The 12,500-nt window shown below is 44.0% G+C and overlaps 1 protein-coding gene across 1 annotated transcript in view; it reads right to left on the reverse strand.

Moving 5' to 3' along the window:
- Window positions 1–4,291: 4,291 nt before the first annotated feature.
- myoz2a (myozenin 2a) overlaps window positions 4,292–12,500 on the reverse strand; it is a 23,524-nt gene continuing 15,315 nt past the window's right edge. The window contains exons 5-6 of the mRNA XM_076289554.1: window positions 11,682–11,865; window positions 4,292–4,550 (exon numbers count right to left, since the gene is read on the reverse strand). Of these exons, the coding sequence (XP_076145669.1) occupies window positions 4,292–4,550; window positions 11,682–11,865 (443 nt within the window). The remainder of the gene's footprint in view (window positions 4,551–11,681; window positions 11,866–12,500) is intronic.

The following is a 12,500-nucleotide window of genomic DNA, read 5'->3' on the forward strand; positions in this document are numbered from 1 at the left end:
ATCGTGACTAAATTCAAGATGGCTGCAAACGCTAAACTTCGTGAAGAGCTGTCTGTATAAATCGTCTTGTAAGTAAACTACCAGTGCTTTTTCAAAGTTCTCAATGTCTCGTTTTAAATGTCAGGGCCCTCGGAAGTCTACCAATGAAGTGTGGAGATACATTGAGCCTCGTAAATGGTGTAAAACAGTGATTTATTTGCATGGCTAGCCCGATGCCGAAGCACCACAATTGAAAAAGCTGTTGGTAGCATCGGCTAACTAGCGCCAGATTTTGGAGTGCAGGGGACAAGCCGAGATGGGCTATGAGACATACGTTCACACTCATGTGTCATGTTTCAATACACTTTAGGTCAATATCACACCGGAATTCTCCTTTAAGAGAGCTATGGTACATGCATAGGTTGGTCCTAAATGAACCTGTCCGCTTGTTATCATCCTTAAAGAGACATACACTGTTGTTAAACCTGAGGTCCCCTTTAAGAGACTTATGCTGTTGCTAAACCAGAGGTCCTCTATGTTGTTGTTAAACCAGAGGTCCCCTTTAAGAGACATGTTGTTGTTAAACCAGAGGTCCCCTTTAAGAGACATGTTGTTGTTAGGCCAGAGGTCCCCTTTAAGAGACATGTTGTTGTTAAACCAGAGGTCCCCTTTAAGAGACATGTTGTTGTTAGGCACTGCAGTGTTGTTCTAACACCTTTTCCTCCACTTCACTTTCTCCTCCTTCTTCTTCTTCTACAATTATCTCTTTAGAGACTTGGACTAATACTTACATTTCTGCAGGGTGTGTAAAACATAACACTTGTACTGAGTAGACTGCTGAGGGAGGTTCATGTTGGGTAAGTCGTCATGGCAACAGAGCGCTCAGTGGGTGGAGGTGCATTTTTGCCCTATTCTACTGCCCCTGGGACCCCGCCCTTGGTCACCACGAGGTAGCTGTTATCTCAGAAAAGCCTGCACCACACCGCCAGGGGCAAACCCCTCCACACTTCTACCCCTCCTCACTTCTGCCCCTCCACACTTCTACCCCTCCACACTTCTACCCCTCCTCACTTCTGCCCCTCCACACTTCTACCCTCCTCACTTCTACCCTCCACACTTCTACCCTCTACACTTCTACCCCTCCACACTTCTACCCCTCCACACTTCTACCCCTCCACACTTTTACCCCTCCTCACTTCTACCCTCTACACTTCTGCTCTGCCTCTCCATTCTTCTGCCCCACCATGCTTCCTCTTGCCCCACTGAGACCAAGTACAATGAGATCAGAGAGGCAACACAACCCACCCTGGGTACAGGATATACACACACACATGCACGAACACGCGCGCACGCACACACACACACACACACACACACACACACACACACACACACACACACACACACACACACACACACACACAGAACTCTTTCATGTCTGGCTCCTTGCGTGAGGAATTCCGTGTTCAATAAGCAGCTGTGTTCCGGAGCTGGACTGCCGGGCATTCCAACAGAGGCGGAACAGTGGCGAGGAATGCGAAGTGGAGCAGGGGGTCATGTGACGGCCTGAATTGAGGGGTATTTCCTGTCGAGGCCCGGCCGGTGGCATGTGTCTAGAATAACATTGTAAGTCAGAGAAAGCTTCTTTCTGCGAGGCAGGAAGAACAGTGAGCCTTATAAGAGCTGGAACGGCATTCCGGCTTGAACATCTTTCCCCCTGTGACATCACTCTGTCTGGAAAACATTCTGTCTAGAACATCATTCCATTTGTGACATCACTCTGTCTGGAAAACATTCCGTCTAGAACATCATTCCATCTGACTGGGACATCACTCCAACTGCTGCATCTTCCATTCCAACACACCTTCTGCAACACTGTGCGTGTGTGTGTGTGTGTGTGTGTGCGTGTGAGTGTTATGTTCCTCTGTCCCTATAAGTGTTAAAGGAACATGTTATTGAGCTTCCCCCTGCTAGTGGCTTGCATCATTTATTTCTATTTTTTTCTACTCTTCACCTGTGCAGGTGTCTGTCTTATTAACCTAAGCTATGTTTCACCTGCACAGTGGGGTGTACTACGAATCTCGATTAGTGGGTTAGCGAGGTATGTTGCGCTCAAAGCTAGGGTATGCTGTGACACGAAAGTGGATTTGTTTTAGTGTCGCTATATCACCATGGCATTTTATGCTGTCAACCAAACCTGGTCGGGAGGAGGTTATGTGCTAAGTTATAGCTCAAATCGTGTAATCTACCGCACACTGACCAATCAATTGTCTTAAAAACGAAGTTATCTCACATGTAGGATTCTGTCATATATCTTACAGGTGGAGCTCCGCCTCTACTAACATTTTGGATCTCGAATGCGCTTTAATAGTGCTGTGCGTGCAAATATCCCACTATGGACGTGCATACCATACAACAACTGATGACAATGGATTTATTTGATGTCATAGGCTAGACACAAAAAATGACCGCAGTGTAGATTACAGTATCGCTCATAAATGCGGAAGTAATTGTTTTTTAATATAGGCGGTCTTGTGCGTCTCCACGTTTCACGATTGGCCAAAGTCATCCCAACACCGAGAACGCGCACAGATCTGAACTGAAAGCCTAGTTTGACAAATATATCACATAACTGCTATCGTAGTATCACTTAACGTATACCCCTGAGTCAAGGCTTTGTCAAGCCTTGATATGTCTACATAGCCTAGATATGTCTAACGTGCTTCGTAGTATACCCCACAGGTGTCAGGTGTCTGTCTTATTAACCTAAGCTATGTTTCACCTGCACAGGTGTCAGGTGTCTGTCTTATTAACCTAAGCTATGTTTCACCTGCACAGGTGTCAGGTGTCTGTCTTATAAACCTAAGCTATGTTTCACCTGCACAGGTGTCAGGTGTCTGTCTTATAAAGCTGAGGCCTGTCTGCTGCTCTGGGTGGTAGCGATCACCTTTGAGTCGGGCTGCATTGCTAAATGGCGTTTATATCGTTCTGTATGTAACGGAGGCGAACTGAGCTAGCGTGCTAGTTGCCCGTGTAAATCCTCACAGCCCTAACCTTAAGAACGCTTCTAACCGCTGAGTTGGAAGCCTGGGCTTTTAGCTAAATGTTTGGAGCGTTCGACTCCCATGCCGGTGTGTGTGGAGGTGTGCGGGTTTGAGGGCCGTGAGTGGCAGAAGATTTACGACCTCAGTTAGATGTATTTTGAGTAAAACACTCAGACATCGAGCCGACCTCTGTGCCCCTTAGCTACAGTCGGTGCGACTGGTCATGACTTTAATTGGGGGCTCGGACTTATTTTAAAATGTTGTTTTCAGTGTACGTTGGTAAAGTGTGACATTGTTACAAGTCAGTGTAGTGTTGCACTGTTCATTCTAGCATTCTAGTTCTTCATCAAATAATGGATTCATACCACACTGGGCTGCATGAATAGGGAGGTGGTTGGTTGTAAGTCCTCTATTCACCGCTTCTTATATGATGAAGGAGGTGATAAGTCTGTGTGTAAGTCAAAGTCTTTGTGTGATTGTGTGTATATATGTGCTTGTGTGTGAGTGTGTGTGTGTCTGGGTGTGTTTCCTCATCAGACCCAGTGGTTTGTCCCTGAAGTGAAAAAAGTGGTTTGTCCCTGAAGTGAAAAACATCGTCACAAATCTTAGTGCTGTCATGGAAACAGATTTGATGTAAGCTTGGAGAGTAACCATGAGGTATGCACAGACTGCACACACAGGTATATTGTCTCTCTCACTCACACACACACACACACACACAGAGACACACAGTGTATGCACTTACAACCTTCCCTCCTCGTGTGTGTGTGTGTGCATGCACACATTTGTGCATCACATACATTTAAAAGCATTTATCAACTAACATTTCAACATGAGGATGAACCCAGTGATGCTTAAAAACCAGAGAGAAAAACACACATAAGAGTGAAACACACACAAGTGTCTGGCTTGGCGTTTAATTTGGGCTTAGAAAACGATCAATTCAAGTGTCTGGCTTGGCGTTTAATTTGGGCTTAGAAAACGATCAATTCAAATGTCTGGCTTGGCGTTTAATTTGGGCTTAGAAAACGATCAATTCAAGTGTTGGACACAGAAAGTGCTGGTCTTCACACACATCTATGTACAGGAAGCAAACACGCGGCAGCCCCCAGGCCAGTGCTCAGGCTAGCTCTGCGGAGGGTTACCTTTAGCATGCGTCAGCTGGGGCGCAGGGGCGCAAAACACACTGCCACTTGGTGGCTGGCGGAGGTCACTGCACCCTTGAGAGACTGGAGCAGGCACACACACTCTCGGTGTGTGTGCGGGCCTTAGAGGTCGTCGGACTCGGGGATGTGGAGCGGTGGAGCGGCGGCGTCCTCGACGTCCAGCGCAACTCTGGGCAGCACCAGTGGCTCTCCGGCGGAGATCCAGCCCAGCGCGGCGCGGTTGAAGGTGGGCCGCAGGGTGATGGTCTCCGCGGGCACCACGGGGGGCACAGGGCTCACGCCACCGCTCGACACGCCGCTTTTGGGCGCAGGGACGGGCAGCTTGGCACCGCGGTCAAAACCCCCAAACGGTACGGCAACACTGAGACATGAACGCACAATAAGGGTCATGTGATTACTGAGACATGACAGCACAATAAGGGTCATGTGATTACTGAGACATGACAGCACAATAAGGGTCATGTGATTAGTGAGTGGTAGAGTCATGTGATTGGTGATTGTTCGAGTCATGTGATTGATGAGTCATGTGATTGGTGGGTGGTAGAATCGTGTGATTAGTGAATGGTAGAGTCATGTGATTAGTGAATGGTAGAATCATGTGATTGGTGAGTGGTAGAGTCATGTGATTAGTGAGCAGTGTTGCCACAGTTACCTTGAAAAAGTAATCTGATTACTAGGGATGTCCGATATTGGCTTTTTTGCCGATATCCGATATGCCGATATTGTCCAACTCTCAAATTTCGATTCCGATATCAGCCGATACCGATGTCGATATGTGGGTTATTTTTCCTCAAAACTAATTTAGGTAACATCACATATCTCCTGTTGTGGAATTAACACAACATGCTTAATGTTATTGTGATGCCCCACTGGATGCATTCTTGAATGCAACAAGGCTTTCCAAATGTTAACATTGTCTGTGCAAAATAAGAAAAATACTTCAACTTAATTTAGGGAAAAAGTGCCATGTTTATTTTTTATTTTTTAATTGTCTCAAACAACAGTTTGGATTACACTCTCCCTGAGATAATCTTGACAATGCCCACAACAAATAGGGCAAATTTGACTTCTTCACAAATGATAAAACATTGTACCTGAACAACTATGTGCAACATAGTAGAATGTAAAGCCAACTAAAATAACAGGCATAGTGTATGACAGGCTACCCTTTTTCTGTGTAAAATGAGCCTGCATTTGTAGGATGCTTCATGAACTGTTTCTTTAACTAAAACTCAATCACCTTAATTGAATGAATGCACAAATATGAGTCAATTACAATGTGGCAAGCAACTATACTGCACAATTTTGAAAACATTTGTTTGAGCTACAAAAAATACTTCAGGCTTGAGGTGAAGTACATAACGGGCCATATCCACAATCAGGCTTGGAATTTCACCATTTTAGGGGCAAGGCCACTTGGCCTTCAGTTGGGCATATTTGGTGGGGGGCACAAAGGCCACATGTCAGGGCACCAAGGCCAAAGTTAACTATACAGTAGTAGGCTATAAAAATGATCAAAGTTGTATTCACTGCAGTAGACCTGCATCACTGTATACAAAAACATAAAACATGACATATTACATATAACTGTAAATCATCTGATCATCTAATATTTTCAGATATCTAGGCTATATTTAACATTTATTTTATATTTGGCCTGTTATGAAATCATGTATTGAACAATTTAAGCACAGCTCAGCTTTAAGAAACTCAAATAGCCTAGATGCATGCTTAGCATTTTGTGATCATTAAGGCTACTTTCACAAACTCATACAGTCAGCTGTCCTCTGATTTACTGATATCTAGGCGACATTTGTAATATTTGTTTTGTATTTGGCCCGTTATGAAATAATGTGGAACAATTTAAACACAGTGTAAAACTTAAATCCCAAATTTGGAGACATCCATGTATGTTGAAATTTACTGCAAATTCAAAACGGGATTAGTCTGGAACGGCTAACTGTACAGGGGACTGATGTACACCTTTCTGTTCGGTAAGGTCTGCTGTTTATTCTGATATATGGTTTGTCATATGTTAAACGAAGGGATCTGAAGTATTCCACCGAGATGAATGGATAGGGAGATGGACGCAAAACCTTCAGTAGAATTTATGATTGAATGGTATTATTTACTTTTCTCGCGAACCGTTCACCACAGCAATTAGCGGCTAACATCATTTAAAAGCTGAGAAAAAGCTCTTTCATGTGATACTTGTGATGTCTGTGTGATGAGTAGGCTACTTCGCGAGTAGTTCAACTGAGAAGAATGGGTTAATTTGGACGCACTTTCTTGCGCTGTCACTTTCTCCACTGCGTAATTTGGCCATAGATTAGTAGGACGCAAAGCAGAATATTTAAAGAAGGGGGCACCAAGGCCACCGTGGCCTGTAAACCTCTGATTTTCAAAGGGGCGTCACGGCCAACTCAAGGGGCTACGACGGCCATGGCCAATTCCAAACCACAGACATAATGTTGAAACAGAGCGAGCAAGTTTGTTACTGCAGCCATCCACGCTTGTTTGTATGCTTCAAGACGCAGCTTGATGAGGTCATCATCTGTGCGCCGGTAAACGCTTCAGGAGCGCATAGGCACTATTTGGGTGTAACGCAAGCATTATTTTATCGGTTTTAAGGCAAAAAAAATCCGATAACGATATTAACAGATATTACATTTTTATGCTAATATCGGGCCGATAATATCGGTGGGCCGATATTATCGGACATCTCTACTGATTACTGATTACTCCTTTAAAAAGTAACTTAGTTACTGATTTACTTGATTTTAAAAGTAACTAAGTTAGATTACAAGTTACTTTATTAGTTACTTTCAGCAGCTGCCGACAACACCCCCAACGCCTCAACATAAAAATGATAACCGGTTTTGCCAATACTCACTATACTGGAAGTGCTTTTTAACAATGTGTAGCAGACATCCCAACCTAACCTATTTAGATACTGAAATGCAGATGTTTGTTCTATAATGTCTAGTCAGTACACCAAATAAGGAAGGCCTATTGATAGAAATTGTGATAGTAAAATATGTAGATTTTGGTAGTTTGGCCTTTTCATGTAGCCTTGGCAACTAGCCATCTAGTATAGGCCTGAGTAATATGCAAATGAAATTACACTTGTTAAACTCACCTCAACAAGTCTTTTGCAATCATTTAACCCGCCGTGAGCAATGCTAAAGTCACTGTTACAAACAGTGCAGTGTGCAATACTATCATTATGTTTTACTCTTATGAGACAATTGGGTACACTTTTGTGTAGTCTGATGTGAAATGGGTCTTAAATGTTCCTTTTTGAGGGGCACTGACTCTGCCATGACACTCCTGTTCCTAGATACACTAACTGAACTGATTAATTAAGTTCAGGAGAAAAGAGATATAAGCCCACCTACACTGAAAACTGATTGGTTGATTTAGCAAAACAGACCAGGATGCTCTCTGTCTTGGATGCGCTTGCAGGCACACACGCACCACTCCTCTCTCTCCCTCTCCGTTGTGTGCGCGTTAAACTCATATGCACACGCGAAGTCCGGTCTGGCTTGCGTGCTCTTGTTCGCTCTAGGTTCCGGGAGATTTTATGTAATTTGTGGGCGTCAGGATATCAATATGTGGGAGACTCCCAAAACTTCGGGAGACTTGGGATGTCTAGCTAGACAGCACTTTGTCGCCAGCACAGAATGTACAATGTACCTTAATGTTGTCATGTTTAGCTGACACAAACTCAAAATAATGACTGTATAGATAAAACGTGCATCTCTCTCCTCCCTCCATTGTTGTTTACGTTTGTGGTTTTACACGTGAGTTGTCCTCATGCTGAAAAGGTTGGCATAGCCTACATGACGTTAATCCCCGAGACAAGAAGAAAGCAAAGAATATATCTTTTTACTAAGGAAAATGACAAAAATAGTAACGCACAGTGATTTAGATAAGTAACTTTAATCTGATTACTGGTTTGTAAATAGTAGCGTGTTAGATTAGTAGTTACCGAAAAAAGTGGTCAAAATAGACTAACGCGTTACTAAGTAACGTGTTACTGGCATCACTGTTGGTGAGTGGTAGAGTCATGTGATAGGTGAGTGGTAGAGTCATGTGATTAGTTAGTGGTAGAGTCATGTGATTAGTTAGTGGTAGAGTCATGTGATTAGTGAGTGGTAGAGTCATGTGATTAGTTAGTGGTAGAGTCATGTGATTAGTGAGTGGTAGAGTCATGTGATTAGTTAGTGGTAGAGTCATGTGATTGGTGAGTGGTAGAGGTAAGACCCTAATGGTCTGTCAGCTTATAGCTCTGGTGCTGGATGGCTAATCTCTGCTTTACTCTTTCTAGTCTCAAAAGATATTGCTGCTCACCAGAAACCTGTAGGATACCTTGAATGGACAAAACCTTACAATATAAAAATGTTAAAACTCTACATTGATCTGGCCCACTTACAATATAAAAATGTTAAAACTCTACATTGATCTGGCCCACTTACAATATAAAAATGTTAAAACTCTACATAGATCTGGCCCACTTACATTATAAAAATGTTAAAACTCTACATTGATCTGGCCCACTTACAATATAAAAAATGTTAAAACTCTACATTGATCTGGCCCACTTACAATATAGAAATATTAAAACTCTACATTGATCTGGCCCACTTACAATATAAAAATTTTAAAACTCTACATAGATCTGGCCCACTTACAATATAAAAATTTTAAAACTCTACATAGATCTGGCCCACTTACGTCGGCTCTGCTCAACTTTGTTCAACTCTTCCAAACTCTATCCAACTCTACTGAACTCTATCCAACTCTATTAAACTCTATCCAACTCTACTAAACTCTATCCAAACTCTATTAAACTCTATCTAACTCTACTAAACTCTATCTAACTCTACTAAACTCTATCTAACTCTACCAAACTCTATCCAACTCTACTAAACTCTATCTAACTCTACCAAACTCTATCCAACTCTATTAAACTCTATCCAGCTGTACTAAACTCTGTCTAACTTTACCAAATAATATTCAGCTCTATATATATATGCATATATATCTTTGGTAAAGTTGCACGCTATTAAGTCATTACTTATTTATTTATTTTTGGACAATGTAGTTGCATCGCAATTATGTTTTTCTCAAGCAGTTGTAATTGTCATACGTGTGTATCAATTTGTAGCCAATGCATGGTTTCACACTGCTCCAACAAACACACACACACACACACACACACTGCTCCAACAAACAGCAACAAACTCCAACAAACACCAACAGTTGCGTCAGTGTGGGCCGGCAGTCTGTGTGTGTGTGTGTGTGTGTGTGTGTGTGTGTGTGTTTGTTGGAGCAGTGTGGGCCGGCCGTCTGTGTGTGTGTGTGTGTGTTGGATGGAGACACCACAGTGTGGACTGTGTTTGTTGGAGCAGTGTGTGTGTGTGTGTGTTTGTGTGTGTGTGTGTGTGTGTCTGTCTGTGTGTGTGTGTGTCTGTGTGTGTGTGTGTGTCTGTGTGTGTGTGTGTGTGTGTGTGTGTGTGTGTGTGTGTGTGTTTGTTGGAGCAGTGTGTGTGTGTGTATGTGTGTGTGTGTGTGTGTGTGTGTGTGTGTGTGTGTGTGTGTTTGTCGGAGCAGTGTGTGTGTGTGTGTGTGTGTGTGTTTGTTGGAGCAGTGTGTGTGTGTGTGTTTGTTGGAGCAGTGTGTGTGTGTGTGTGTGTGTGTGTATGTGTTTGTTGGAGCAGTGTGTGTGTGTGTGTGTTTGTTGGAGCAGTGTGTGTGTGTGTGTGTGTGTTTGTTGGAGCAGTGTGTGTGTGTGTGTGTGTGTGTTTGTTGGAGCAGTGTGTGTGTGTGTGTGTGTGTGTTTGTTTGTTGGAGCAGTGTGTGTGTGTGTTTGTTGGAGCAGTGTGTGTGTGTGTGTGTGTGTTTGTTGGAGCAGTGTGTGTGTGTGTGTGTGTGTGTGTGTTTGTTGGAGCAGTGGGTGTGTGTGTGTGTGTTTGTTGGAGCAGTGTGTGTGTGTGTGTGTGTGTGTGTATGTGTGTGTGTGTGTGTGTGTGTGTGTGTGTGTATGTGTATGTGTATGTGTGTGTGTGTGTGTGTGTGTGTGTGTGTGTGTGTGTTTGTTGGATGGAGACACCACAGTGTGGAATGGCAGTTGGTTTTATGAACATTCTAAAGACTATTTACAACAGCTGCCAACTTTAGAATGTTGGAGTTTGTTGGTGTTTGTTGGAGCAGTGTGCAAGCTCCTTTACATCCCTACCACAACTCTTCCCAACACCACCCAACACCACTCAACTCTCCTCAACTCTTCCCAACACCACTCAACTCTCCCCAACACCACTCAACTCTTCCCAACACCACTCAACTCTCCCCAACACCACTCAACTCTCCCCAACTCTTCCCAACACCACTCAACTCTCCCCAACTCTTCCCAACACCACTCAACTCTTCCCAAAACCACTCAACTCTCCCCAACACCACTCAACTCTCCAGTTGAAAACTCTCCACTTTCCAGCACAAATTATTTTTTTGTAGCATGTGCGACATACATGTCGCACTGTACAGCCCTGACTCTTCCCAACACCACTCAACTCTCCTCAATACCACACATCTCTTCCCAACACCACTCAACTGTCCCCAACTCTTCCCAACACCACTCAACTCTCCCCAACACCATTCAACACCACCCAACTCTCCCCAACACCATTCAACAACATTCAACTCTCCCCAACACCATTCAACTCTCCCCAACACCACTCAACTCTCCCCAACACCATTCAACTTTCCCCAACACCACTCAACTCTCCCCAACACCACTCAACTCTTCCCAACTCTCCTCAATACCACCCAACACCACATAACTCTTCCCAACACTACTCAACTCTCCCCAACACCACTCAACTCTTCCCAACACCACCCAACTCTTCCCAATTCCTCCAACACCACTCAACTCTCCTCAATACCACTCAACTCTTCCCAACATTCCCCAACACCACTCAACTCTTCCCAACTCTTCCCAACACCACTCAACTTTCCCCAACACCACTCAACTCTTCCCAACTTTCCCCAACACCACTCAACTCTTCCCAACTCTTCCCAACACCACTCAACTCTTCACAACTCTCACCCAACTCTAACCCAACTCTTCCCAACCCTTCCCAACTCTAACCCAACTCTTCCCAACCCTTCCCACCTCTAACCCAACTCTTCCCAACCCTTCCCAACACCACTCAACTCTTCCCAACCCTTCCCAACCCTTCCCAACTCTAACCCAACTCTTCCCAACCCTTCCCACCTCTAACCCAACTCTTCCCAACCCTTCCCACCTCTCACCCAACTCTAACCCAACTCTTCCCAACCCTTCCCAACTCTAACCCAACTCTTCCCAACCCTTCCCAACTCTAACCCAACTCTTCCCAACTCTTCCCAACACCACCCAACTCTTCCCAACCCTTCCCACCTCTAACCCAACTCTTCCCAGCACTCCACTGGCCGTCCATATGAGACCCACCGGTTGAAGCTCTTAAAGCTGGGTGTCTCTGCCTTGGGTTCAGGGTCGGGGATGAGGGGGAGGAACGTCTCGGCCAGAGCAGGGTCGCTGCTAAGTGCTTGTTGCCATGGCGAGTGGTAGGAGCGAGGGATGGATGTGATGTTGAAACGCTCAGTTGGGACGTCTTTCAGGGGACCACCGTAACCTGCAGCCAGACCAGGGGTGGAGGAGAGGTGTGGTAGAGGGAGAGAGGGGAGGTGTGGTAGAGGGAGAGAGGGGAGGTGTGGAGGGGAGAAGGGAGGTCGGGGAGAGGGGGGAGGAGAGGAACATAAAGGGTTGCGCTCATTGTTCACTTAGGTTAGCAAACCTCAGTAGTACCATGGCTCAGCTAAACAATATCAGCAATATCATAACTCTGATAAATATTATCAGTAATACCATGACTCAGCTAAATAATATCAGCAATATCATAACTCTGATAAATATTATCAGTAATACCATGGCTCAGCTAAATAATTTCAGCAATATCATAACTCTGATAAATATTATCAGTAATACCATGACTCAGCTAAACAATATCAGCAATATCATAAATCGGTAACGCTTTAGAATAACATGTGCTTATTAGGTATTAACAGTGCATAATAAGCAGTTAACAATTCATTACTAACAGTTAGTTAACTGTTGTTATCCTTTAATAACATTAACTAACTGTTAACATGCAGCTTGTAAGTGATAATAAGCAGCCTTTTAAGTTACTTACAAGCATATTTGTTAACAGTTGTAAGTGTTAACAAGCAGCTTGTTAATGCTTGTTAATGGTGTATAAGACAAAGAGGT

Source organism: Alosa pseudoharengus, unplaced genomic scaffold (assembly GCF_046254945.1).
Source record: "Alosa pseudoharengus isolate Yale_2024_CS ecotype anadromous, Long Island Sound unplaced genomic scaffold, YU_APseudo_1.1 YU_APseudo_1.1_scf_17, whole genome shotgun sequence".
Lineage (NCBI taxonomy): Eukaryota > Metazoa > Chordata > Actinopteri > Clupeiformes > Clupeidae > Alosa > Alosa pseudoharengus.